This window comes from Canis lupus, chromosome 33 (genome assembly GCF_003254725.2).
Source record: "Canis lupus dingo isolate Sandy chromosome 33, ASM325472v2, whole genome shotgun sequence".
In the NCBI taxonomy this organism is placed as follows: domain Eukaryota; kingdom Metazoa; phylum Chordata; class Mammalia; order Carnivora; family Canidae; genus Canis; species Canis lupus.
In genome coordinates, this window is record NC_064275.1 from 8,223,835 (window position 1) to 8,249,983 (window position 26,149).

The 26,149-nt window shown below is 40.7% G+C and overlaps 3 protein-coding genes across 8 annotated transcripts in view; 2 read left to right on the forward strand and 1 right to left on the reverse strand.

Moving 5' to 3' along the window:
* CEP97 (centrosomal protein 97) overlaps positions 1–8,186 on the forward strand; it is a 40,351-nt gene extending 32,165 nt beyond the window's left edge. For 3 of the 4 annotated variants that reach the window (XM_025415767.3, XM_035710058.2, XM_025415786.3), the window contains 2 exons: positions 1,770–1,845; positions 3,233–8,186. In XM_025415767.3, coding sequence (XP_025271552.1) covers positions 1,770–1,845; positions 3,233–3,913 — 757 coding nt within the window. In that variant the 3' untranslated portion in view covers positions 3,914–8,186. Of the gene's footprint in view, positions 179–1,769; positions 1,846–3,232 lie in introns of all 4 variants that reach the window. The other variant, XR_004811672.2, reaches the window with a different exon arrangement.
* Positions 8,187–14,797: 6,611 nt separating this feature from the next.
* Positions 14,798–18,145, reverse strand: LOC118353204 (uncharacterized). Of its 2 annotated transcripts, XM_049105619.1 has the most exons (3): positions 17,839–18,145; positions 16,908–17,040; positions 14,798–15,000 (listed from the first exon to the last, which is right to left on the reverse strand). In XM_049105619.1, exons 1-3 carry the CDS (start codon positions 18,143–18,145, stop codon positions 14,814–14,816), a joined length of 627 nt encoding a protein of 208 aa, XP_048961576.1. In that variant the 3' UTR covers positions 14,798–14,813. The 2 variants fall into 2 exon arrangements, with proteins under 2 accessions (XP_048961576.1, XP_035565953.2); XM_035710060.2 differs by having other exon boundaries at positions 14,798–17,040.
* The window catches only part of NXPE3 (neurexophilin and PC-esterase domain family member 3), a 46,599-nt gene continuing 38,575 nt past the window's right edge, over positions 18,126–26,149 (forward strand). For both annotated transcript variants that reach the window (XM_049105618.1, XM_049105617.1), the window contains exons 1-3: positions 18,126–18,235; positions 20,722–20,909; positions 24,100–24,405. Coding sequence is in view for 1 of the 2 variants with exons in the window: in XM_049105617.1 (XP_048961574.1) it covers positions 24,313–24,405 (93 nt within the window). In the remaining variant the exon portion in view is untranslated. The remainder of the gene's footprint in view (positions 18,236–20,721; positions 20,910–24,099; positions 24,406–26,149) is intronic.

Here is a 26,149-nt window from a genome sequence, read left to right on the forward strand (position 1 = left end):
ATGGGAGATGTAGAACATGTCTATGTGTTGATGGAATTGATTCAATAAAGAAGGGAAAACTGATGGTGCAGAGGAAAGAAAGGAGAAGTATGAAGTTGAAGTTCTTGAGAAGGTCAAAGAAGGGATCCAGTGCAGGAGGAGAGGGAGTGGCCTGAGGTAGAAGCGACAGCAGAAGCAGGTAAGGTGATGGGCTTGATGGGGGGAAAGGGCAAGTTCTGTCGGATGAATGCTTCTCTTTTTTCAATGATACAGAAGACTTGGTCAACATTTGAAAATGAGGAGGGGGGTGAGAGTGTAGAAGGTTTATGAAAGATGTGAGGGGTAAGGTATTCATCTTAGAAGTGAACCTAGAAGGAGAGTGGAGGATTATTAGACTGTATGAGGAAAAACTAAAGTGCAAAACAATAGGTCGGGTTGTATGAGTTAGATCATCAACTCTCAGCTGTTCTATTCGAATTTGGACATGGTTAACTTGATCCCTCCAGGAATGGGTTTGTTTCCAGGTGAGTATGTCAGGGGGAGAGGGAAGGGCAAAGGAGCTGAAGAGATTTGGGAGGGGATAATTACAACAGTGGATCTTGGAATTTAAAGAAGGTAAAAGGAAAGACAGGAAGAGGTGGGGATCGTTGGTTTGGAGGCCTGGATGAAGACTGGATGTCTACATTGTTGCGGGGAGGGGGGTGCAAGAGCAAGTGAACTGGAAGGATGGGAGGTTTGTGTGGGTGCTTGAAATTGTTCTTGAAAATGGTGTAGTCAAAATGATTGGGTCTAGAGTGAGACTATGAGGGGCACCTGGGTGGCTCAGCGGTTGAGCATCTGCCTTCAGCTCAGGGTGTGATCCTGGGGTCCCAGGATCGAGTCCCACATCACGCTTCCACATGGAGCCTGCTTCTCTCTCTGCCTGTGTCTCTGCCTCTCTCAGTGTGTGTCTCATGAATAAGTAAATAAAATCTTAAAAAAAAAGTAAGAGTGAGACTGAGAAAGAATGACATGGGGTGGATTATTGTCAGATCATCCATGTGAATGCTGAGGTCTCCAGAACTGATGATGGGAATGAAGCAGAGAGAGACTGGTGCTGAGATTTCAGTGAATGCGGGCAGATTCTGGGAGAGGCCAGTACTTGAAAAAGAATTTGGAGAAATTTATAGGATGGCAGGAGTTCTTCAAAGAGGAAGGCAAAAAACATTTATTGACAGCAATGAGAAGCTATCTTCTGAGCCTGCTGTATAAATGAAAAAAATAGCTTCTTCTTTTTTTCAGTAAGCTCCATGCCCAACGTGGGGCTTGAACGCATGACTCCAAGATCAAGAGTCACATGCTCTGTGACTGAGCCAGCCAGGTGTCTCAAAATAGCTTCCACTTGAGAGGGAAGCTACTCTAAGTTTCAGCTTAGGTAGTCTAAAAGTGGAAAAGGGGGATCCCTGGGTGGCGCAGCGGTTTGGCGCCTGCCTTTGGCCCAGGATGCGATCCTGGAGACCCGGGATCGAATCCCACGTCGGGCTCCCGGTGCATGGAGCCTGCTTCTCCCTCTGCCTGTGTCTCTGCCTCTCTCTCTCTCTGTGTGTGTGACTATCATAAATAAATAAAAAATTAAAAAAAAAAAAAGAAAAAAAAAGAAATCTTTCCTTTTAAAAAAAAAATAAATAAAAGTGGAAAAGGATGTTATTGGACTATTAATCTCTTTACAGCACATAGATTTATTAGTTTTAACAATAGGCACAAGTCAAAGCACCTTCCTTGTGTCAGTAATGGATTTTGAATTATTGTAGATTAAGAAAAGAAAGAGATGAAGAACGTATTAAAAAATTTGTGCAAGAAGAGGCTGTCAGATTCCTCTGGAACCAGGTAAACCCATTCCTGCTGATTTACCTAATGTGTGAACCAAGAAAAATTCTAGATTTATTGAGATAATCATAGAGTGGTCAGGCATATTAAGGGTGTGGTCTATGTTCTTTGCCACTAACTCTGAACCAGGACAGTGAATTTTGTTACATTTTATTTAATCTAAAGAAAAATATTTTCATAATTTTAACCAGAAAAATAAAGAACTGTAAAGATGAAGGAAAGTGACTAAAATGAGGGAAGTTGTCAGACCTTCCCAATAGGTAGAAAAAACTCAAAGTTTCATGTAGCCATCTATCTTGTTTTACCTTTTGGGAATATTTGAATGAAAAGTGACTGAAATGGTGTAGGATGGCTATGATAAGCATGTCTTAAAAAGTGCGTGTGACTTCTTGCGAGAGAGAGCTTAAATTCTGTAATAACATACTTTAGGGATAGTTCAGACAATCAGTTTTACTGTTATTTTATCTCCTCAAATATTTTTTGACAGTAATATCTTGGAAATATCTTTATAAAACAACTTGTTATTACAGAATTTTACCTACAAAATTAAGAAATAGTTACTGATTTTTAAGTAACTAGGGAGGGTGGTTAAATAAATTATAGAATAACAACATCATGGAACATTGTGGAACAGTTAAAAAGAATAAGGTAACAGTATGGACTGATGTGGAAAGATCTCTAATAACAGAAAGTTGCCAGCACTTAAGATTCTGCTTGATTTTTAAAACTCCGTGTGTATTTGAAAACACAGTGAGAGGTCTGTAAGGACCCACACCAAACTGCTATCAGTAATTATTTGGGTAGTCAAAGAGAAACTACAAAATTCTACATATTGCTTTGTTGTTGCAGATTTAATTGTAAAATTGTGTGATTTCAATTGTACTTTAAAAATCTAAAGGTCATATTATCAAGAACCCAGGGCATTTTGGGATATTGTAGAGTTCTATATGCTATATGTTAGATAATATTTAAAAACTCTATCCTAAATGGGTATCTACAATGAGATTTTTATTTTAGAGAATCTACTTATGGGCTCTAATCTGTCTTATTCAAAAGACTTTAGTTTATATTGAGTACATTATTGACCCGTTGGTCACAGACTCTTGTGCTTCTGATAGTTTTTCCAGTGGCAACAAGAGAATTTCTTTGGCCCATCCTGACTCTCTTGGTTAGGACCTTTTGTTACCAAGGATGTGAGTCGCTTGTGCCAGTTTGGTTTACGCCGGGAGTGCTGTGGAGGGGAAAAGGGGAGTCAGGCCATTTCTAACTCCAGTTGTCCCATCTGCCATTTACCAACTCCATGAGTGTTGGGAAAAAAGTTTAAAGAACATTGTAAAACAGGCATGATTTTTATTTTATAAATAAAACTATATCCTTTGGTTTGCAGGTAAGGTCTCTGCAAGCTTGGCAGCAGATGGTGGATCAGCGTCTCAGTTCCTGGCATACTGATGTTCCTCCTATATCAAGTACCCTAGTACCACCTAAACTTCCGTTATTCACCCAAAGTCAGGAGCGGTTCATTGCTCCTGATGAGGCCCCTCAAGAGAAATCCTTACCAGAATTTCCAGACTCTGGTTTTCATTCTTCCCTAACAGAGCAAGTTCACTGTTTGCAGGATTCTTTGGATTTTGAAAAAAGTTCCACAGAAGGCAGTGAAAGTTCCATAATGGGGAATTCCATTGACACAGTCAGATATGGTAAAGAGTCAGGTGTAGGGGATGTCAGTGATGAACACGGTGAATGGAGTAAGGAAAGCTTTAACACTGAGCAGGATAATAGTCTACTTGAGCAGTATTTAACTTCAGTTCAACAGCTGGAAGATGCTGATGAGAGGACAAATTCTGATGAAGGGGCAGGAGACAGTAAGCTTCACATAGCTCCCTCCCCTGAAAAGTTGGATGCCTTGTCTGAAGGTGCTTCTGTAGGTGATCCTCATGGCATATCTCCTACTTTGCAAGATGAAATCAGCCAGGCACCAGAAAATTGTAAATTAAATGCTGACGTTCAAGGGCAACAGTCAGACTGTGATTCCACATTTCAGGTATTGCATGTTGGTATTACCGTGTAGCATATCTGGTTGTTGCTTGGGAAGCAGAATCTACTATTTAACTCTAAACATTTTCGGTTGCCTTTTTTTTTTTTTTTTTTTTTTAAGGAGATATCACCCCCATTTTTGTTACTATTTATATAGAATTTGTATTCTTGTCTCATGTTTTCCATATTTTAGATACTGGGCTGAATCTTCATTTTGATTTTATTAGCTATTAGCTGTAATCTATCGAACAATATTTATATTAAAAGCTATATGCACTTTATTTCCTAACAACTGAATTGCATCAACAGTGTTCGTGTTTTTTAATGTACTCATTTCCTTTCAAAAATAAACTAGAGTATCTTCAAGAAAATAGAAGAATTTACCTTAAAGATATAAATAAGATAATTTAGATTTTTCTGTATGTCAGTAAAATAATTATGTAGTAAGGAATGCAATTTGTTAAAGTGAGTGTAGATGACAAATACCAGGACTGTGAACTATAGAAATTTTCCAGCCTCCTTGGAATGAGAACATATATTTTTAAGCCTTTTTTTTCTCCCTTATGAGTAAGGAAAGCCTTCTGATCAGCAGATAGAAAAGGTAAGATTTTAGGATGTTTCAGAGGAAATGAATACAATTGTCTCATGGAAAACTTTAATTAATGTCATGTAGCAGTTTTAACATATGAAGCAAAGTGTTCCATCTGGAATTAAAATAAAGCTTACTTAAAGAGGCAGTACTAGAATATTTCTCTCAGATGTGAAGGAAGCAGATGCTAGACTCCATTTGCTTGAAATAATGTCACAGCAGACGTTATCATTTCATTCAGTGCTTTTTTTACCCTACAGATAAGCATTTATGTGCCAACATATTGCGAGAAATTACCATATGTTCATCTTCTCTGACCCTGCTTTATATTTGCTTATGTATTTCAGCAGGTCTGTGGCCATTTACTTCATTTTTTGACCTCTGACCTCACAGTGAAGGACATTTAAAATATTAGTGGTAGAGTATGAATGACTTTTTTAAAGGACTATTTTCTATCCAAATCTCTGAAAAAGTGCCACATTTGGAAGAGAATTTAACGGTGGTTAAGAAAAAATAAACCTCACTTATTTCTTGTTAGGGAGAATATATATCTGTAACTTCAGGAAGAAATGATAATACTGTGTTTGAACGTTAGAGATGGATGCATTTGCAAATCAAGGAAGCTTGATATATTAATCTTTGAGAATGTTATGGTATCATTGAACAATGCATAGCTGATTTCCCCTGATCTCTGGACATACAACTATTTAAAACTATGGCAATACTTAAGTGTTCTCTAAATTTAGGTGCTAAATATCTATTCATTTTTCTGTTACAGTCACTAGATCCCTTTCTTTGAAGTTCTATAAAATAAAAACTTTTGATCCTTCAAGAAAAGTCAGGGATCACATGTTATACTTTGTTGATAGCTAGAAACATTTCTCCAGCATGGGTAAGATGCATTTTTTGTGGTTTATAAATATGTAGCACTCAGGTTGAGAAGACTTGGATTTCATTCTCAGAAATCTAGAGTTTCTTTAAAAGGAACTATTTTCTGTCACTTATAAATGAAACAGCCGTCTTACACTCAGAATTTTCCCAAATGAAGCATGTGTAACGTTGAATGCATGTTAAATACAAATAGAATTTTTTACTTTTTGAATAATGCTAATCTTTTATGAATGATTTTGAATTTCTTCTTAAATATACCCTATTTTTCTATTTTACAATTAAGTGCCTCATTTGCTGCCCATAGTTAGACACAAAAAAAACCCCAACTTGCTCTGCACTAATACCAAAGTACTGTTTTATGGTACATTAATTTCTCATAAAAGTTCTTCAAATGTCACGGTTCAGTATTGCCTAAATAGGTTTCTGCTGATATCTTCCCCCTCTTTTTCTAAGAAATGGCAAAACACAACTAAATTCATTGAACATCAGCATTTGTCAGCCAGATTTCCTTTTTTACCTTTGGCTTGTTTTTCTAGCCCATAAATGGTATTAGTGTACTTTTAAAATTGGCAGATTATGATAATAGTTAATATTCTGCTCTTCATTTGATTTCACCTTACTAGAGTTTTGAAGTGCAAGAATACTAAGTAGCGCTCCCTACCTTAACTGTACAGATTATTTTGAATGTAAATAGAATGAAAATAATGTAAATTAGAATACAAGAAAATTGTGGCATAGGCTTAATATATTTTAATAGGTTTACAGCGTAATTTAAAATAACTTATGTAATTAAGATATTTGGTGTTATGTCATGGGCTACTCATTGGTTTGGCTAAAGAGAGAATGGGTCTAGTAAAGTTTGGGAAGTTTGAGGTTTACGTGGTCCTTGTGTTTTTTCCTACGGGAGAGGATTAGCTTAGCTGTGCTATTTTAGTTTATATCAGTTTTCTTGGTACATAGAAAATTCAATATATCAATGAGATATTCCTCCAGAAGCACAGAATCCTACCATGGAAAAATTGGAAGGAATCTTAGTGATTATCTATTTTAATCTCTTTGCTTTAAAAATGAAACTAAGGTACAGAGAAATAAAGTGACTTGCCTGATGTTATACCTAGTTAGTAGTAATAAACTGTGAAAACTTAAAAGTTATTGCATTCCAAAATTTGTTATTATACACTATTAGTTTTATATTTAGTGAGTCAGTAGGAACATCTTTGTGCATTTTTCATTCTCTTCAAAAGAAGAAAAAAAAAAAAACTTCTGACAGAGCTAGAACTCTACCACTTGGAGCAAAAAGACTGCTTGTAGAAAATGACTAAGTCATTCAGAACTCTGAGGAAATTTTCTCCAAGAAATGTGATTTTTACTAAAATGATTTTTTTTTTATTTATTTTTTTATTTTTAAATGTTTTTTTTTTTAATTATTTATTTATTTATGATAGTCACAGAGAGAGAGAGAGAGAGAGGCAGAGACACAGGCAGAGGGAGAAGCAGGCTCCATGCACCGGGAGCCCGACGTGGGATTCGATCCCGGGTCTCCAGGATCACGCCCTGGGCCAAAGGCAGGCGCTAAACCGCTGCGCCACCCAGGGATCCCTTACTAAAATGATTTTAAAGAGCACTTATAGGAATTAAAAATTTAAAAGAATAATTGCATCTTGGAATCCATTTATTTCACGACAGGAAGTATAAGAGGTTGCTGAGATACCTAAAATTTCTAGTGAAATCCTGAGTTTGAATTTCATCTTCAGTTTTAAAGAACAACAGATACCAGAGCTTTAACTCTCTTGATGTGCAGAAATGTCCAATCATGTCAGTTGATATAAATACAATATAGTTTGGTTCTATAAGCTTAATTATGCAAGGCCTCATAATATGCATGTTTTCGGAAAACATTTAGCCACACACTGGTTTGCATATATGCAAAGAACTTTTATTCTTGAACAATGGGGTGCCATTCTTGAGTGTGGACTTTTATTTTTGTTTTGGGTTATTTTAAATATGTAAACACTGTAATAGTATTTTCCTGTTATCTACTTAATACAAGTCTGGTTCCACTTTTTATAAGTATTTTCAGATACAATATAAGCTTAAGATATTATACTATTTCCTTGGTACTTTTTTGGGTGCAGATTCTTAGAATTGGATTTATAACAATAATATGAAATATAAAACTTTTTTTTCCAGAGTTAAAAGGGAAAGTATAACATGAGTCTGATCAGGTTCCCATTCAATAAAAGAAAAAGACTTAATTTTTAATGTATATTTTTATTTTACTATGTACCTTATTAATGATATTGTAATGTTTTAACTTTTAAATATATGATCCCTTTGTTCTTAAAGCAAAACAGATCCCTTTGTTCTTTATGTCTGTAAAGAACATTTAAATATTTTTAGTTCTGTTGCTTACACTGGTCAAACCTGTTGTGCCATATTAAAATTAAAAGTCAAGTAAACAGTTCTCACAACCTTGGAGTGAAGCAGATAATTGTCTTTTTAAAATGAGGTGCTTTTTATTTGTGAATGAATAGAAATCATACTAAATTTTAATTCCTTAATTGATTTTAGTAGATAGCAGGAATCTCTCTAGTGGCTTTGTTCATTTTTTAATTAAATTTCTTTGAGCATTTTGTAATAATTTTGATGTTGATAATAAGTATTTAAAAGTAATTTGATTTTGGACTATTTCTAGATTTCTCTTTAGTTTTGTTTTAGAAATAGGTGATTTAAAGTGGTTATGGTCTGTTTTATGAAGGCTTAATATTTTATATTGTACTTAATTTGTATTTGAGTCTCTAATAAAAAAGTTTGTACATTTGTTTCAGTGATTCATCTGTTTATTACAGTGATTAGTAGTAATAGTTGATACTCATTGTGTTTGCAATTAATGGGTAACTAAAATCCAGAACAAATTGCAGATAGAATTCCTTTTTTTTTTTTAATTTTTATTTATTCATGATAGGCACACAGTGAGAGAGAGAGAGAGGCAGAGACACAGGCAGAGGGAGAAGCAGGCTCCATGCACCAGGAGCCTGACGTGGGATTCGATCCTGGATCTCCAGGATCGCGCCCTGGGCCAAAGGCAGGCGCCAAACCGCTGTGCCACCCAGGGATCCCTGCAGATAGAATTCTAAGGAAGTTCTAGAGTATTGTTATATAAATGAGTTTACACTGAAATAGGTGTAGCCTTATGGTAATGGATATGAAATGAGAGAAATGCTGATTTAATAGTTTTATTTAGTATAGGTTTCATTATTTCCAGGTAATGGGTAGAGAAGAGCAGATACCCCTCAGAGAGCACAGATGACATTGCCAGGTGCTATTGAAATGGTGCTGAGAGTGTTTAGGGAGTGAATGAGTTAGTAGAGCACAAGCCCTCTCATTTGACATAGTTGGGACCTGTAGTTGATTGATGTTATGGACCATATTGTATCTACTGTTAAAATTTATATGTTGAAGTCCTCCCACTGTGACTGTGTTTGGACATAAGAAATTCAAGGAGGTAATTAAGATTAAAAAATGTCATAAGAAAGGGGCCTTAATCCAATAGGACTGGTATACGATAAGGATGAGACGCAAGACATTTTCTGGGTGTGCCCAGAGGAGAGGCCACTTGAGGACACAGTGAGAATGCAGCCATCTGCAAGCCAGGAAGAGAGAGAGCTCAACATAAATCAACCTTGCTGAGACCTGGATCTTGGACTTTCAGCCTCCAGAGATAGGGGAAAATAAATTTCTATCGTTTAAGCCACTCAATCAGTGGTAGTTTGTTATGGCCGCCTGAGGTGACTAATACAGTTGGCTAACCAAAATTTTGGTTAGGGCAGGGAATCATAAAAAATTATTTATGTACCTTTAAAAAAACTACTGAGATATAAAGGCCACACAGTCAACTCCATGTTTTTAAAGTAAGTTTGAAAGGTGTCTGGCTGACTTAGTAGAGCATGTGATAGAGCATGTGACTCTTGATCTCAGGGTTGTGAGTTCAAGCCCCACATTGGGCATGAAGCCTACTTAGAAAAATAAAGTGGATGATTTGATAAATTTTGACACATATATATGCCCATTAAACCCATCACAACAATCAAGATAGTGAACACATTTACCACCTTTGAAAGAGTCTTCATTTCCTTCATAACCCCTCCTATTTGGTCTGGTTTCTTTTACTCAGTTATCTGAGATTCATCTAATGTTTCATTCCTTTTTATTGCTGAGTTGTATTCCATTGTATATATTTGCTACAATTTTTTCAATTTTATTTAAAAAGTTTTTCCTGCTTTATTGAGAAGTGTTGACATATTGTGTAAGTTTAAGGTATACAGCATGATGCTTTGATACATGTATATATTATAAGTGTTTTTCACAATAAGGTTAGTTAACATATCCATCACCTCATTTAGTTTTACAGTTGTATATGTTGAGAGCTTTTAAGATCTATTCTCCTAGCTTTGAAGGAGTTTTATGGTAACAGGTCTTATATCTAAGCGGAATCTATTTCAAGTTAATTTTTGTGAGAGGTCTAATTTGGAGGTTTCATTCTTTGAAGTATGAATATTCAGCTTTTCCGGCACCATTTATACTCTTTCCCTATTGTATATTCTTTGCTTCTTGTCAAATATTAGTTGACCATATATGCAAGGGTTTATGTCTGAACTCTTGACTGTTCTATTGGTCTATGTGTTTGTTTTGATGGCACTATACTGTTTTGGTCACTATAGCTTTGTAACCGTTTGAAATCAAAAAAATGTTATGCCTCCCACTTTGTTGTTCTTTTTCAGCTTTGGCTATTTGGGTCCTGTGGTTCTCTATAAATCTTAGGAATGTTTTTTCTATTTCTGTAAAAAAACAAATACCATTGGAATCCATAGGGATTGCACTGAATCTATAGATGGCTCTGGGTAGTATAGATATTTTAATAATATTAATCCTTACAATCCATGAACACAGGATTTCTTTATATTTACTTATGTCTTCCTCAATTTCTTTCATCAATGACTTAGTTTTCAGCGTAAAGATCTTTTTACCTCCTTGGTTAAGTTCATTCTTAAGTATTTATTGTTTTTGATGCTATGTGAATAGTATTGTTTTAATTCTTTTTAAGATCGTTCTTAGTTCTAGAAAAGCAACTTATTTTTGTACACTGATTTTGTATCCTGCAGCAGGACTGAATTCACTGATTAGTTCTAACCGTTTTTTGGTGGAGTCTAGGATTTGCTATATATGAGATCATGTCATCTGCAAACGAAGACAATTTTCTTTCTTTCCAATTTGGAGGCTTTTTATTTCTTTTTCCTGCCTGATTGTTCTGGCTAGGATTTCCAGTATTATGTTGAGTAGGAGTGGTGAGAGTGGGGACCCTTGTTTCTGATCTTACTAGAAATGTTTTCAGCTTTTCACCATTGAGTATGGTGTTGGCTGTGGTCTTGTCATATGTGGCCTTTGTTTTCTGACGTCAATCTATTGAGAATTTTTGTCATAAATGGATGACTATTTTGTCAAATGCTTTTTCTGTATCTTTTGAGATCTTACTATTTTTATCTTTCTATTAATGCAATGCATCACGTTTATTGATTTGTATGTGTTGAACCGTCTTTGTGTGGTAGATGATCCCTTTAATATATTTTTGAATTGGTTTGTTAGAATTCTGTTGAAGAAATGTGAATCGATATATTTATTAAGAATATTGGCTTGTAGTTTTCTTGTAGTGTCTGGCTTTGATATCAGTGATGCTGATTTTATAAAATCAGTTTGGGAGTGTTCCCTCCTCTTCAATTTGTGGGAAGAGTTTGAAAAGATTGGCATTAATTCTTTAAATATTTGGTAGAATTCATCAGTGAAGCCATCTGGTCCTGGGCTTTTCTTTGTTGGGAAGTTTCTGATTACTGATTTAATCTCTTTACTTACTCACTGGTCTGTTCAGATTTCTTTCTGATACACTCTTGGTAGATTATATGTTTCTAGGAATTTCTCCATTTCTTCTAGGTTCCCTAATTTGTTGGTGTGTAATCGTTCATAGTAGTTTTATGATCTTTTGTATTTGTTTGGTATCAGTTGTAACATCTCTTCTTTCATTTCTAATTCTATTTATTTGGGCTTTCTCTTTTTTTCTTGGTTGGTCTAGCTAAGGGTTTGTCAGTTTTGTTTTTTCCCCAAAGAGCCAACTCACAGTTCATTAATCTTTTCTTTTCCTTTTCTCTATTTCATTTATGTTCTAATTTTTATTATTTCCTTCTTTGGTTAACTTTAGGTTTAGTTTGGGGCACCTGGGTGGCTCAGTGGTTGAGCTTTGAGTCTTTGGCTCAAGTTGTGATCCCCGGGGACCTGGGACAGAGTTCCACATCAGGCTCCTTACAGGGAGCCTGCTTCTTCTCCCTCTGCCTATGTCTCTATCCGTCTCTGTGTGTCTCTCATGAATAAATAAATCAATAAATAAAATCTAAAAAAAAAATTGGGGGAGTTTCTAATTCCTTGAGGTACAAAGTTAGGCCGTTTATTTGAGATCTTTTTTCCTGATATATACATTTATCACTATAAACTTCCTTCTGAGAACTTTTTTTAATTTTTAAAAATCATAAAATTTAATTTTTTTGTTTCATCAACTTAAAAAGTGTTTACTCTTTAAAAGATATTAATTCAATATAATTCATGAACATTTTAATAAAATAATGAAAAAAAAATAAAATAATGAAAATGACAGTCTCCTGTCCTGTCCCTCCTTACTCCTGAGCTATCTCTTCTGGTATTAACTCCAGTATACTGTTTTCAATTGATCCCTAAGACAGACATTTTCAGCGGACTTCCTCTTATTTTAACCTAGGATGTGGCTCTGTGCCACCCTCCAAATTTCTTCCTTTCCTTTTTCTATATGAATAATGGCCATAATCTTAGTGAAGTCAACATTCAGTCTTTACATTATCATTATTATGTAAGGAAATATATTTTACTGTGTAGGGTACTATTATACCATGGTTACATTTCTATTCTTACATATATATTTTTAAAGATTTATTTATTTTAGGGATCCCTGGGTGGCACAGCGGTTTGGCGCCTGCCTTTGGCCCAGGGGCAATCCTGGAGACCCAGGATCGAATCCCACGTCGGGCTCCCGATGCATGGAGCCTGCTTCTCCCTCTGCCTGTGTCTCTGCCTCTCTCTCTCTCTCTGGGTCTCTATGAATAAATAAATAAAATCTTTAAAAAAAAAGATTTATTTATTTTAGAGAAAGTGCTTGCCCATGTGAATGGGAGGAGGGGCAGAGGGAGAGGGAGAGAGAATCTCAAGCAGACTCCCTGCTGAGCATGGCGCCAGTAGTGGCGCTCTAGCTCACAACAGTCACAATACTAAGATCATGACTGGAGCCAAAATCAAGAGTCGGACACTCCACTGACTGAGCTACTCGGGTGCCCCATCTTGCATCTAAAAAAAAATTCTTGGAATTGAAAACTGCCCTATTTTTTTCAGTCCTGTGATCTGCTATATACCCACTCTTCATTTTCCAGATATTTCACTAGGTTTGCTGTACACATTTAAGAAGGTTTCCCCAGGTAGTTTCACAAGTCTGATCATCTATCAGTTATCAGTCCCTCCCTGCATACCTTTTTACCCCTTTATTCTGCCCCTTAGACTATAGATCCTTCTGCTCTGATGCTTTTTATTTTTAAGTTAAAGTTCTAAAATTTAAATATAGTTGACAATTCTGAGAACTATGCTGCATCCCATAAATTTTGATATTTTGCCTTTTTATTTTCATCTGTCAAAATGTTTTTTATATCCCTTTATTTTCTTCTTTGATTAATTGGTAGTTCAGGAATGTGTTTAATTTTCATGTATTTGTGAATTTTCCAGTTTTCCTCCTGTTATTGAATTCTAATTTCATTTCACTGTGGTTGGAAGGTACTCAATGTAATTTTATTTTCCTTAATTTGTTGAGACTTGTTTTGTGACCTCACATGATCTATCCTAAAAATATTCCATGTGCCCTTGAGAAGAACGTGTTGTGCTGCTCTGGGATGGAATGTTCTGTTTGTGTCTATTGGATCCATTTGGTCTTAGTGTTAAGCCTGTTTCCTTATTGATTCTCTGGATAATTTATTCATTGTTGAGAATGGAATATTAAAGTCTTCAACTATTATTATATTGGTTTGTATTTCTCCTCTTAGTTCTGGTAGTATTTGGCTTATATATTTAGGTATTATATCTGATGTTGGATACCTAAATATTTACAATTGTTAGATATTTTTGATGAATTGACCTCTTTATCATCACATACTGACCTTTAAAACTAATAGAATAGTACACAAAGACTGAAGTTTTTTTTTTTTTTTTTTTTTTTTTTTTTTTTTCTTATTTATGATAGGCACACAGTGAGAGAGAGAGAGAGAAGCAGAGACACAGGCAGAGGGAGAAGCAGGCTCCATGCACCGGGAGCCCGACGTGGGATTCGATCCCGGGTCTCCAGGATCACGCCCTGGGCCAAAGGCAGGCGCTAAACCGCTGCGCCACCCAGGGATCCCAAGACTGAAGTTTTTTACATGTACATTTTACCCCCGAAATTTCAAGTAGGATGTCAGGGGATCTTATGATGGAGTATAGACTATGACAACTGAATCTAAGCATTAGGTGTATGACATAAATTCACTGAATGGTCTAAGAAAAAGGAAAATGACCTAAGTAACCTTGGAAAACTGTTTTGAGTGTATAGTATAAGTGTCTTAGTCCATTTGGGCTGCCCGAACAATACTATGGACTGAGTGGCTTATAAGCAACATAAATATGTTTCTCACAGTTCTGGAGGCTGACAAGTCCAAGATCAAGGTACCAGCAGATTCAGTGGCTGGTGAGGGTAGCTTTCTGGTTCACAGATGGCCATCTTAGTGTATCCTCACATGGTGGAAGGGTAAAAGAACTCTTAGGTGTCTTAAACAAAATAAAGGAATACACAAAGTCCCATATAGAGCAAAATATCTGGCACAAGCTGGGAGGACTCTTTCATCTCTTGGTAAAGAAGTGTTCCAAGCCAAGGTCATATTATGAAAGACTGCATGCATGAGACTGCCTTTCTCAGCAAGAGGCAATTAAGGTTAAAAGGGGTCATAAGGGTAGAGCACTAATCCAATGAGACTGATATCCTTATAAGAGGAAGAGGATGGAGAAACAAGATGGGGGTGAAGCTGGATGTATTTCAGAAAACATGCTACTTCACCTTCCCTGGGGCTATGTTCTAGATTGCCAAACAGGCCAGGTGGTTTAAGGACTATGCTATACAGCAGAAGAGGGAGCTATGGCCACCTGAGAAGGAGGATCAACACAGCGAGAAGAATTCAAAGACCAGATATGGAAGTAGCAGGAGGAGAACTCCTTTGCACTGCCCAGCAGAGCTCCTGAGGCCTCCAAGTGCCTGAATCCTAGCCCCTCCACCCATGAAATGGCACAGAGTTATTTTTATTTTTATTTATTTAGTTTTAAATATTTTACTTATTTGAGAGAGTAAGAGAGCATAAGGGGGGGGGGGGAGAGGCAGATGGAAAGGGAGAATTAGACTCCCCACTGAGTGGCAAGCCCAATTCTGGGTCTTGACATGACCAAAGCCAAAGGCAGACACATAACCAACTGAGCCACCCAGGCATCTCACACAGTTCCTAAAAAAAAAAAAAAAAAAAAAAAAAAAAAAAAAAGGGAAACAGTGAGAAGGTGTTCATCTATAAGCCAATAAGAGAGCTCTCACCAGGAACTGTATCACCAGACACCTTGATCTGGAACTTTAAGCTTCCAGACTGTGAGAAAATAAATTTCTGTTGTTTAGACCACCTAGTCTACGGCATTTTATTATGGCAGCCTGAACAGACTAATACAGGCACCAAATATCTCCTTTCTATCTCCTACCCTTGGCAGCATCTTCTCATAGTCTATGGTGTTTTGGGATTAGGGGGGTTGGTACCTAATGTAACTGTAGTCACTTATTTTGAAGAATGCATTTGAGGGGCTTTTAGACACTTTTTCAAAGGGTTCAGAAGCAAAGGAACTGAATCAAGAATTGACATGGGCTCAGAAGTTCTTGTGCCCCAAGCTTCATCAGAGATGAAGCCAGATTGCTGGTAAACATTCCCCAAGGTAGCTGCATCAGAAATAGGCTTAATTTGTTTTTTTGCTTATCTAACTTTAAGATCCATGCTTTCTTTTCTTTTTTTTAAATTTTATTTATTTATTTGACAGAGAGAGTGAGAGCGAGAGAGAGAGAGAGAGAGAGGAGGAGGAACAGTAGGCAGAGACGGAGAAGCAGGCTATCTGCTGAGCAGACAGCCAGACATGGCCCAGGACCCTGGGATCATGACCTGAGCCCAAGGTAGATGCTTGACTGACTGAGCCACCCAGGTGCCCCCATGCTTTGTTTGCTTAGAGAAATCGAGTTTTGAACCATTAGCATCTAAACTTTTTTGCAGATAGGTCAGCAATGAACAGTTCCTTTGGTTTTGTATTATGACATACCAAATCTCACATCCTCATTTTTTCCCCAGCTTTCAAAGTTAGATTATCATAAATGTAGTATTCAGAAATTCCTTATGCTGTGTCATAACCTGAGATAGGGAATTTAAGAGGGAGAGATTAGGGACAATGTGCTAAGGAATTTCTCATTTGCCACTTTATTTATTCCTAAGTGCAGGTAGTGTTGCCCCTAATTTACAGTTGAGGAACTGAGCCCGGAGAAGGTAAGTACTTTGCCTAGGATGACACTGCTAGGAAGAAGCAAAGCTGTGTGTCGGGCCCAGTTCAGGCTAAGACCCAAATTGCATATTTTCTGAATGATGGCATTTTTTTGTTGGGAGTGTGGTGACTTTGCACTTATTTTAGAGTATCAAAAAAAAAAAGTAAATTAAAAAATAAAGTATCTGGTAGTGACAGGCAGGTTTCTCTGGTCCTGGTGATTCTTGCTTGTGGCTGTAATGACTGTATATATGTAAGATGACCCAAATGCCTCGGTTATGAGTGCCTGTGTGAGAATGGGGTTATCGGGGGTCCCTCCCGTGCGCCAAAACCACGACCTGCAAGTCGGTGGGCCCTGTTTTAGCATTTGCCACTTGCCAGGCAGCGGGACTGTGAATGATAAGCGATGGGGCGTCTGGGAGATGGGACTTAGCGCACACGGTTATCCAGTGGGGCTCCTCATCTGGCACAGAGGGAACCGAAGCCAGGGCCCTGGGAGGCTGAATTTCCCAAGGAAGGAGAAAAGTGGCTTCTCCAGAAGAGCGCCCTAGGCACGAACTCTCTATTGCATCCCCGGGTCTAGTCACCCAAGCGTGCAGTCCCGCCGTGAAAGCCTCCGAGTGAGCACGCAGAGTCCACCGTGGTCAGTCAACGCAAAACTAATTAAGGTTAGTTGCGGTTTGTATTGTTTTCTTCTTCAACCTTGGGATGATGGTCTGGGGGTAGGTCTGTTTTTAGAGTCTGCGTTTGGCTCGGGTAAGTCCCATGCACCCCATTACCCCCCAGCTCCGGGGGCAGGTCCTCTGTCTCCTAAGGACTCCTGTGGGCTCCCGAATTCACGTACCTGGGGACGTTTCTCTGCGTAGACGAAGGTCCGAGCCAGGACACCCCGGAGCGGCGGGTGGGGGTGGGGGCGGGGCCGGGGGGGGTCGGGGTCGGGGTCGGCGGGGGCGTCTGCAGGCATTTTGCCGGGAGACCTGTACGACGTGCAGGGAGAGTAAAAGGCGGGCGGTTTAGAGGGCGGTGTCAGGCAGGCCGGAGGCGGGCGGCCGGCTCGGCGCTCACGCGAGGCCGCCTGTTTCCAGCAGAGGAGACCGTACACCCGCCCCGACGGCCGAGACGGCGCGGGCAGCGGCTTCTCCGGCTCCACCGCTCTCGGCGGCGACAACAAAGCCTTGGAACAGACGGTCCCCGGGAAAGCCCGGAGTTCGGGGGCGGGAGCGGCGGGGCCGAGCCCCCCGGAGCCCCCCGGAGCCCCCCGCGGCCCCGCCCCCGCGGCCGGCGCCCGCCGCCGTCACTCAGCGCCCTCGCCCCGCCCCTCCCGGCGTTCGACCAATCGGAGCCGGGGGTCGGGGGTGAGGAGGCGCCGCGGGGCCAGGAAGCCGGGCTCGCGCGTGCGGATGCCCGGCGGCCGGAGGAGCCCCGCGGACGGCTGCGCGCGGCGGGGAGCGCGGGGGGCGCGGCTGTGCGCAGGCGCCGGGCGGGGGCCCGAGAAGCCCCGCTCCGCACGCGCCGACCCCTGAGGCGCGGGGGCTGCTGCCGAGGTCCGCGGCCCCCTCCTCCGGCCCGCGGCCGCTTGCCCGGCGACGGCGTCGCGCGCCGACCTCCCCCGGCGTCCCTGCGCTGACGCCCCGGGCCCCCGGGCTCAGGTCGTGCGGGGCGGGGCGGGGCGAGCGACCTTGCCGGTGTGATGTGGGCGCCCTGGCCGGTGGCCCCCGCCGCGGGATCCCAGGCCGCCGGCGCGGTGGTAAGCGGCGCTCGCTGTCAGCACTTACCCGAGTGTCGTGGGTAATGGTCTGTGAAATGTTCCTCCCTTGCCCCGATTTGCCCTGCAGGAGGATGGCTGCCCGTTTCCCAAAGATGAAGAAGCGCACGGCTCCGGGGCCTTCCCCCTCCTCCGGGCGCGTATCGCCGGGCGCCTCGGGGTGTGCTTGAGGCGGGCGGCGCCGCCAGCGCCTGACAACGCCGAGGAGGCGGCCGCACGCTCCGGCTCCGCGGCGTGTGGGGCGTGTGGGGCGTGTGGGTTCGGCGCCCCCTTGACCGCGCTGGGCCTCTTCTCTCCACAGCCTCGGCCTGACGCATGCTGAGAAAGGGGATGAAGGAACCGACCGACGACCGAAGTGAGGTGGCTCTCCCCGTCACCCTGGCGTCAGATTGTCCCGAGGACACGGCGTAAGTTACGATTCAGACATCCTTTTGGAAAGGCCGTCGCTGACCCGCTCTTACCAACACCGCTGGCCACCCCAGACTAGTGGCTCCCCCACTTGGCTGCATATTGTGGTCGTGTGGAGACCTTTTTAATTTTTTTTTAAAGATTTTATTTATTTATTCACGAAAGACACACACACAGAGGCAGAGACTCAGGCAGAGGGAGAAGCAGGCTCCATGCAGGGAGCCCGACGCGGGACCTGATCCCGGGTCTCCAGGATCACGCCCTGGACAAAAGGCAGGCGCTCAACCGCTGAGCCACCCAGGGATTTCCTGGAGACCCTTTTTAAAAAGCTCTTTTTTGGGTCCTGATCCCACAGCTTCTGATTCAGCTAGTTGGGTCTAGTCTAAGCATTGGCATTGTTAAAAGCTCACAGGATGATATTAATGTGATATTAATGTGCATGCCAGGTTAAAGAACATAGGCTATCACTGTGCCCTACTTTTTTCTTACAGCATTCACCGCCCTCTGACTTATTTAACTGATTTGTTGTTTCCTTCTCATTCCCTCCTCCCGTGAAAGCATGGGGTGCTGCTTTGGAAGAAGGGCGAGGGAAGGCCGGGGTGGTGAGTCAGCACTTTGGGTGTGTGAAGTGGGGATAAATGACAGAGAAATGGAATCAGGGGAAACAAGTCCTGCAGACTTCTGCTGTGTTTCTTCTTCATCCAAGGATGGACCTTACTTGGTGACCCATCACTGTCATGTTCTTGGATAGGTCTCCAGTTCTTTCTCTAGATCCTGGCTCGTTAAGTTTCAAGATCTTACCCAGCACCTTATGAAATATACCTGCTCTTTGTTATTTATTTATTGAAGTACAGTTGACATACAGTGTTCTGTTCGTATCAGGTGTATACCAGAGTGATTTGACATTTATATACATTACAAAATGATCACCATGATCAGTGTAATTACCACCTGCCACCGCACAAAGATATTACAATATTATTCACTATATTCCCTATGCTATACTTGCATCCCCATAACTTACTTATTTGGTAACTGGAAGTTTGTATCTCTTAATCTTCCTCACCTATTTTGCCCATCCCCCTGATTCCCCTCCCCTCTGGCAACCAGCAGTTTGTTCTCTGTATTTATGAGTTCTATAGCTGCAATTTGGAAAGTTTAATATATAAATTTGGGGGAGGCATGGAGCCTGAATGTGGGGCTCAATCTCACAACCCTCAGGTCATGACCTGGGCTGAAATTAAGAGTCAGATGCTTAACTGACTGAGTCACACAGGCTCCCCTGATATATAAATATTTAAATTTGGGTATTGTCCATGTAAATCTGATTGTCTTTTGTGAAGTAGTCTTTGTACTCTGAATTAAAATTCTAGACACTTGGTCTGATAAGTACAATTACATTTATGTGGATAGCAGTTCAGGGTATTTAGGACGGGAACTGTCCCAGAAACTGGATGTGTGGTTATCCTCTAGTACATTATTGTCTTTGTTAAATGGTTGTCCAAGAACTTTAGTTCCCTAGGGCATGGGTTTGCTGCCTAATTTTCTTTTTAGTACTGAACTCAACTGTCTCATTGATGTTATTGACAATTTTAATTCCAAGTGATGTAAGCAATCACTGTGATTCTCTCGCAAGATGGGATAGGAAGACAGGTGCAGAGAGGTAGTCTGGGGTTCTTAGGATAGGTCATAAGGAAGTTAGATTGGCTGGTAAGTAGTCTTCTTTTTTTAAGATTTTATTTATTTATTTATTTGAGAGACAGAGATAGCGAGAGAGATAGTGAGAGAGAGCATGAGCAGGGAGGAGAGGGAGAAGCAGGCTCCCCACTGAGCGGGAGCCTTACATGGGGCTTGATTCCAGGACCCTGGGATCATGATCTGAGCCCAAGGTAGGCGCTCAGCTGACTGAGCCACCCAGGCGCCCCTGGTAAGTTGTCTTAATAAGCTTTGGTGAAAGACCCAACACACCATGCGTTTTACATTTTGCTTGTCCTTCAAACCTAAATATGAAGCATGACTAAGTGGTGGACTGGCAGATTAGAAAGATTTGAAAATCAGACTGCTCAAATTTAAATTTCTCCTGGAGTAATCATAACTTTTGGATCTATCTTGTTTTCTATTGTGGTAGGATGGGTTGTTAAGTACATGATTATTCTAGTCTTTAAGAAAAAGTAACATAGGGTGCTTCTATCTTTGATTTATTTATTTATTTACTTATTTTATTTATTTATTTTTTCCAGTTATAATGCTACTTATAAGGTTTTGACCTTCAGCTTAGGTCTGAGCATGACTTGCCATATTTAAGTTCACATATATAAATAGCCAGTTATTGTTTTTTTATTGATAGTAAAGGAAATGTTTTTCCTACTATGTTATACCAAAATCTATGTACATCTTGGTATAAAATTATACTCTTGATTTCAAATATGTTTTCCTTAATTTCAGTATCTTTAACCTGTGTGTCATGTGTTTATCCCTGTTGTAGAAGGAAGAATGGTATACAAATGAAAAAAGTATCAACCTATGATTTGAATATGGCAAGACAAGAATAAGTGCTGCTTTCACGATTGCTTGAATTCAGGACTTTACACTGGAAGGAAAGTTAGATGTAAGCTCTAATTTCTTAGTTCTAATAAGCATCTCTCCTTGGGAACCGGACATTTATAAAAAAAGGTAAATCACATTATATATTTTTATTTTTGGTTGATTTAGGAAATTTTTTGTTAGAGTCATTCCTATTTAACCCTTTTGTTTTTACTCAATTCTAAGGTAATTTGAGATCTCAAATGATATTGTCCTGCTGTCTTTGCAAATAAACTTAAAATGCCTAGGTTTTATATTTGTAGAAAAATAGTAGAGAATGGTTAGAGATTTCTTCCTTCAACTTTGAAATTTTTCATTTTGAATTGTTTTCCTATATTTGGTTTAATGCTCTGTTTCTCCTTATGGCTTATCTTTAATTATTACTTTTAGAAACTTGCTTTTAGGATAGGTCATAAGGAAGTTAGATTGGCTGGTAAGTAGTCTTCTTTTTTTAAGATTTTATTTATTTATTTATTTGAGAGACAGAGATAGCGAGAGAGATAGTGAGAGAGAGCATGAGCAGGGAGGAGAGGGAGAAGCAGGCTCCCCACTGAGCGGGAGCCTTACATGGGGCTTGATTCCAGGACCCTGGGATCATGATCTGAGCCCAAGGTAGGCGCTCAGCTGACTGAGCCACCCAGGCGCCCCTGGTAAGTTGTCTTAATAAGCTTTGGTGAAAGACCCAACACACCATGCGTTTTACATTTTGCTTGTCTTTATATTTGTAATTTTTATTTCCTGGTGAAAAGTTAAGACAGAAAGATAAAGACTAAGGAGAAAGAAAACCGCACAGAGGTGACAACTATCAACATTTTAATATATGTCTTTTCAAGAGGTCTAAGTGCGCCTCCAGCCACATCTACTTAGATGTGTACAAATGGGTCTCTCAAAACTCAGTGCTCTCTTTGCTCCCAGCAGGAAGTTAGGTCTTCCTTGGCATGACTCTCCAATGATGATTTTCAGTAGAAGTCTTTGGCTGTGGGGGTCTTCTTGCATATTTGCATTGCTATTTCCCTATAGTTCCTGTAGCTCTAGAGTCTGCTGCCCTTGGCATCCTTCTGCACTCCTGACTGCTGCTGCTACGTGGCTCTGAGTAACACTGAGCTTCTCTCAGCTGTTGGCGTTTCCATGGTACACAGACCGTGCTTACTATGGTGCTGCTGAATCTCTGTGGAGTATCACCTTTGGTCTTTTCCTTCTCTGGGCATGAGGGAAACCTATGATTTTTATGGCCAGCTCCTTGAGAAGGGTTTCTGCAGAGGAGCAGTTGGGCCCTGATGACAGAGTTATTTCTTCTAGTTCACAGCCATTCTTTCCAGAATTTACAGGCACTTTGGGGTGAGTGTGTGCTTGGGTGTTGGAGAGGGCCAGTGTTGAGGAGTGATCAAATGGTTAAGTGCATCCTTTCACAGTACTTAGTATCCCTATAGAGGTGGCCAGGAGTGGTGGATTTATTCCTATTTAATTTAGGAGAGGAGCTACCTCTTGCCTAATATGAGTGTAAGCTTTTCCATGGGAATTTTTGTCATTTAGTGCAGTGTGTGGTATAGAGTAGGCCTCCATAATTATTTGTTGTGTAGATTGTTGAATCAACATATATCATATAAGGGGGAGGTACTATGAGGGAATCAAAGAATGATATATTGTTATTAAGTTGCTTTTTCTCTGATATATGGTTTCTGTTTTTTTTTTTTTTAATTTTATTTATTTGAGAAAGAGCTTGAGTGCAGAGGGAGGAGCAAAGGGAGAGAGTGGGACAAGCTTCAGACTTCATGCTGAGCACAGAGCCCCACATGGGCTTGGTCTCATGACCCTGAGATCACCACCTGAATCAAAACCAAGAGTTGGATGCTTAATTGACTGAGCCACCCAGGTGCCCCTAGTTTCTGTGTGTGTGGGTGTGTGTGTGTGTGCGCGCGTGCGCGCGCGTGTTTTAAATAGTCATTTTTGGTATAGTCTAGTTGGGGACAGGAAATACATACAAATACAGAGGAGTGAAAACACTGAGAAGAGAAATGAGAAGAAATTTCTGTGGCAATTCTGAGGATGGAGAGCATGTTAGAATAGCCTAGCCCTGTCTCCTTTATAAAGTGGAGGTGAGGGGGAGTTGTGGTCCTTGTGGCATGGGAATGGATTAGACAGTGTGGAAGAGTGAGGGAATAGGATGGCTTGCCAGGTCCAGTACACAGCGTCAGGGAGTGCTGGTGCGGCTGAGGTATTCAGTGGTCCCCTATACACCATAGTTATGCACCCTTTCATCTTCTCCACACTGCCCCCTATGGAAAGCCAAGCTAGGAACAAAATATTAGTACTTTTGGGGTACCTGGGTGACTCAGCTCGTTATGCATCTGCCTTTGGCTCACGTCATGATCTCCAGATCCTGGGATCGAGCCCCACGTGGGGCTCCCTGCTCAGCGGAGAGCTTGCTTCTCCCCCTCCTTCTGCCTCTTTTCCCCCCTCCCCCACCGCTTGTGCTCTCTCTCTCTCAAATGAATAAATTAAAAAATCCTAAAAAAAAAATAGTACATTCTCTGCTTACAATTACCAAAATAACAACTGGGGGCAGCATTTTGAAATCATATGGGAGAACAGTTAGGAGTGGCAGGCTCTGAAGTCCTCTCCCTCTGGCAGAGATGATGAAAGATTTGGATCTCCTCTTAATCCTCAGGCTTAGCTTTTCTTTCCTATATCTCCAGGGCAAGTGTCTTCCCTCCTGTGCCCTGTTACCCAGCTGAGGGAGCATTATCAGTTCTATATATGTGGTGGGGAGCTGAAAATCCAAAGAGTATTTCATGTTTTCTGCTGTGCAGGGGGACACTGCTCCTTGTTTTCTAGAGGAGGTCAGGATGGTTTGCACAGTATCCCAGAACTTCTCATAAAATCATGAGGTTTCCTCTTAATGCTGATAAAATATAATTACTTTAGAGGTATTATATAACCATACGGGAAGGGAAATGATTTTATTTACTTAGATCTCTAGAAATTTAACAGTGACTCTAATTTTCTATTTCTAAGAGTTTGAAGATGTTCTTCTCTGTATTCTTAAAAGTTAAAACCTAAATAGGTTGTAGGACAAATATCACTCTATTTACGTGGAAGCCTGGGGTTGGGTTTGAGCAAATTGGATATGGAACAGATTTTACTGTGCTCCTGCTCTTTGCTTTCTTGTCATGACTTTGGGCCTTTGAGAGGGTTGAAGAGGAAATGTAGTGTCTTTCCTCTTAGCACACACTAGGCTGTTGCAGCTGATGACGCGTATTCTCATCTTCCCTTTTTGAAGGAGTCCTTTGAAGAGTGTACTTCTTAAATCAACCCCAGCTTCTCCTCCATACAAAGAACTCTTACTGATACTAGCAGAAAAGAAGCAAATTAAACTAAAAGCTCACCTGCAAAACTAAAAGCTCACCTGCACATCAGAAGAACAAAGAAATGGAGTTTTGAGGAGTGAAGGTAGCATGGTGTCGGCCATGGGTGATCAAGACACAGCCAGACAATGTGGATCAGTTTCTTCAAACTACGGCTTTTCTGCTGTCTGCTTGCAGTGTTGATGGTGGTGGTGCTGGTCATCAATGTTACTCAGGTTGAGGTGAGTACTTTGTATACTCCTTTGTAACTAAGGGAACCAAATCTAAGGATTTGGAGCAAACTAGCCTGGGAAATGTTACCATCGGAAAACTTATCCTGGTCATAGCTCTTGTTTTCATTCAGTAAGTAGAGTACCTTCAGTGGTTATAGACCATGGTGGTCACAAAGGGTACGGTGGTGAAGATGACAAACATGATTTCTTCATATATGGAGCTCATATTCTAATTGTGCATGGGAGAAAACAGTAAGTAATCATAATCATACAGTAATAATAAATGATAATTAGAAATTGTGAAAAGTACTGTAAAGAAAGGAAAGCAGGCTACTCTGTAGTAGTTAGAGAGGTGAAGGAAAGCTTTTTCAAGGAGGGGACCTTTTAGCTGACTCCTGGCCAAAAGCTGAAGGAGTACTCAGAGGAGGAAGTTGATGAATCTGTTCTGAAGACTATGGAATGGCCCACTGGGGCCGGGACTGTGTCTTATTGAACCGTTTCCAGTGCTTGGCATCAGGAAGGAATTTAGTGGTATTCCCCTCTCCCTTGCTCTTGCCTCTCATACGTCACCAAAATTTATGGAGTAATTCTATAAAAAATTATGCTGTTCTTTTACTTTTGTGGGTCTTTGATATTTCTTAGGTTGCAGCTCCAGCTTAGAGTTTATTTTTTTTCCTTTTTTAATTTTTATTTATTTATGTTAGTCACAGAGAGAGAAAGAGAGAGAGAGAGAGAGAGGGGCAGAGACACAGGCAGAGGGAGAAGCAGGCTCCATGCACCGGGAGCCTGACGTGGGATTCGATCCCGGGTCTCCAGGATCGCGCCCTGGGCCAAAGGCAGGCGCCAAACCGCTGCGCCACCCAGGGATCCCCCTCCAGCTTAATTACAGTGTTTCTCTGCCTGTCAGGCTTTGCTATCCATGGAATGTTTGTGTCCACAAACATTCCAGTCCCAAGGGAGCTCAGATTACCGTTGTCTTTCATGCTCTCAGGTGGTTCTTCCTTCAGCCTCCAGTAGTTTCATCAGGCACTTGGGCCCTCCAGTACTCCGTTCAGTATTCGAGTGGGACCCTCTGTACATCTCCTGACTTCTCTCCTCCTGCTACTCTGTCCTGTGGATTCACCTTGGTTTATTAAGACTCAGCCACATCTCTTCAGCTTGAGTAGTTGACTAGGTTCCACCTGGGATCTTCTCTCTATGCTTCAGCCTGGAAATGCTTTCAAGGCTGTAAGCAAAGGATCACTTCCTGTATTTCCCATCTTTCAGGCATCACTATCCTTTGTGGTCTAACGTCCAGGGTCTGGAAAATCATTTTTTCATATATTCAGGCCTTTTTTTTAAAAAAAAAAGTTGTTTCAGGTGGAAGGGTAAATTTCACTGTTTCTTTGTCCTGGCTAGAAGTGGAAGTCTGAGGAATTTGAATTTGAGGGGATAGTGATAATTGAGAAGCCAGAGAAGAAAAGGATTAATGGACCAAGGAGAGGAGATAATAGGATCTAGAGCACAAATGGAGCTTATAACTTTTTTAAAAAAATATTTTATTTATTCATGAAAGACACAGAGAAAGAGAGAGAGAGAGGCAGAGACACAGGCAGAGGGAGAAGCAGGCTCCATGTAGGGAGCCCAGTGTGGGGCTCGATTCCAGGTCTCCAGGATCACACCCTGGGCCCAAGGCAGACGCTCAACCGCCAAGCCACCCGGGCGTCCCCCTAACTTTTTGTTTGTTTGTTTGTTTTTAACTTTTTGTTTTTTA

Coding starts and splice junctions, on each gene's coding strand:
- LOC118353204 (XM_049105619.1), bottom strand. CDS start 18,145: ATGCGTCAGGCCGAGGCTGTGGAGAGAAGAGGCCCAGCGCGGTCAAGG. Junction 17,041..17,838: donor CCATTACCCACGACACTCGG/GTAAGTGCTGAC, acceptor CACGTCGTACAG/GTCTCCCGGCAAAATGCCTG. Junction 15,001..16,907: donor ACGCAGAGAAACGTCCCCAG/GTACGTGAATTC, acceptor TTTTTTTTTTAG/GAACTGTGTGAGATGCCTGG.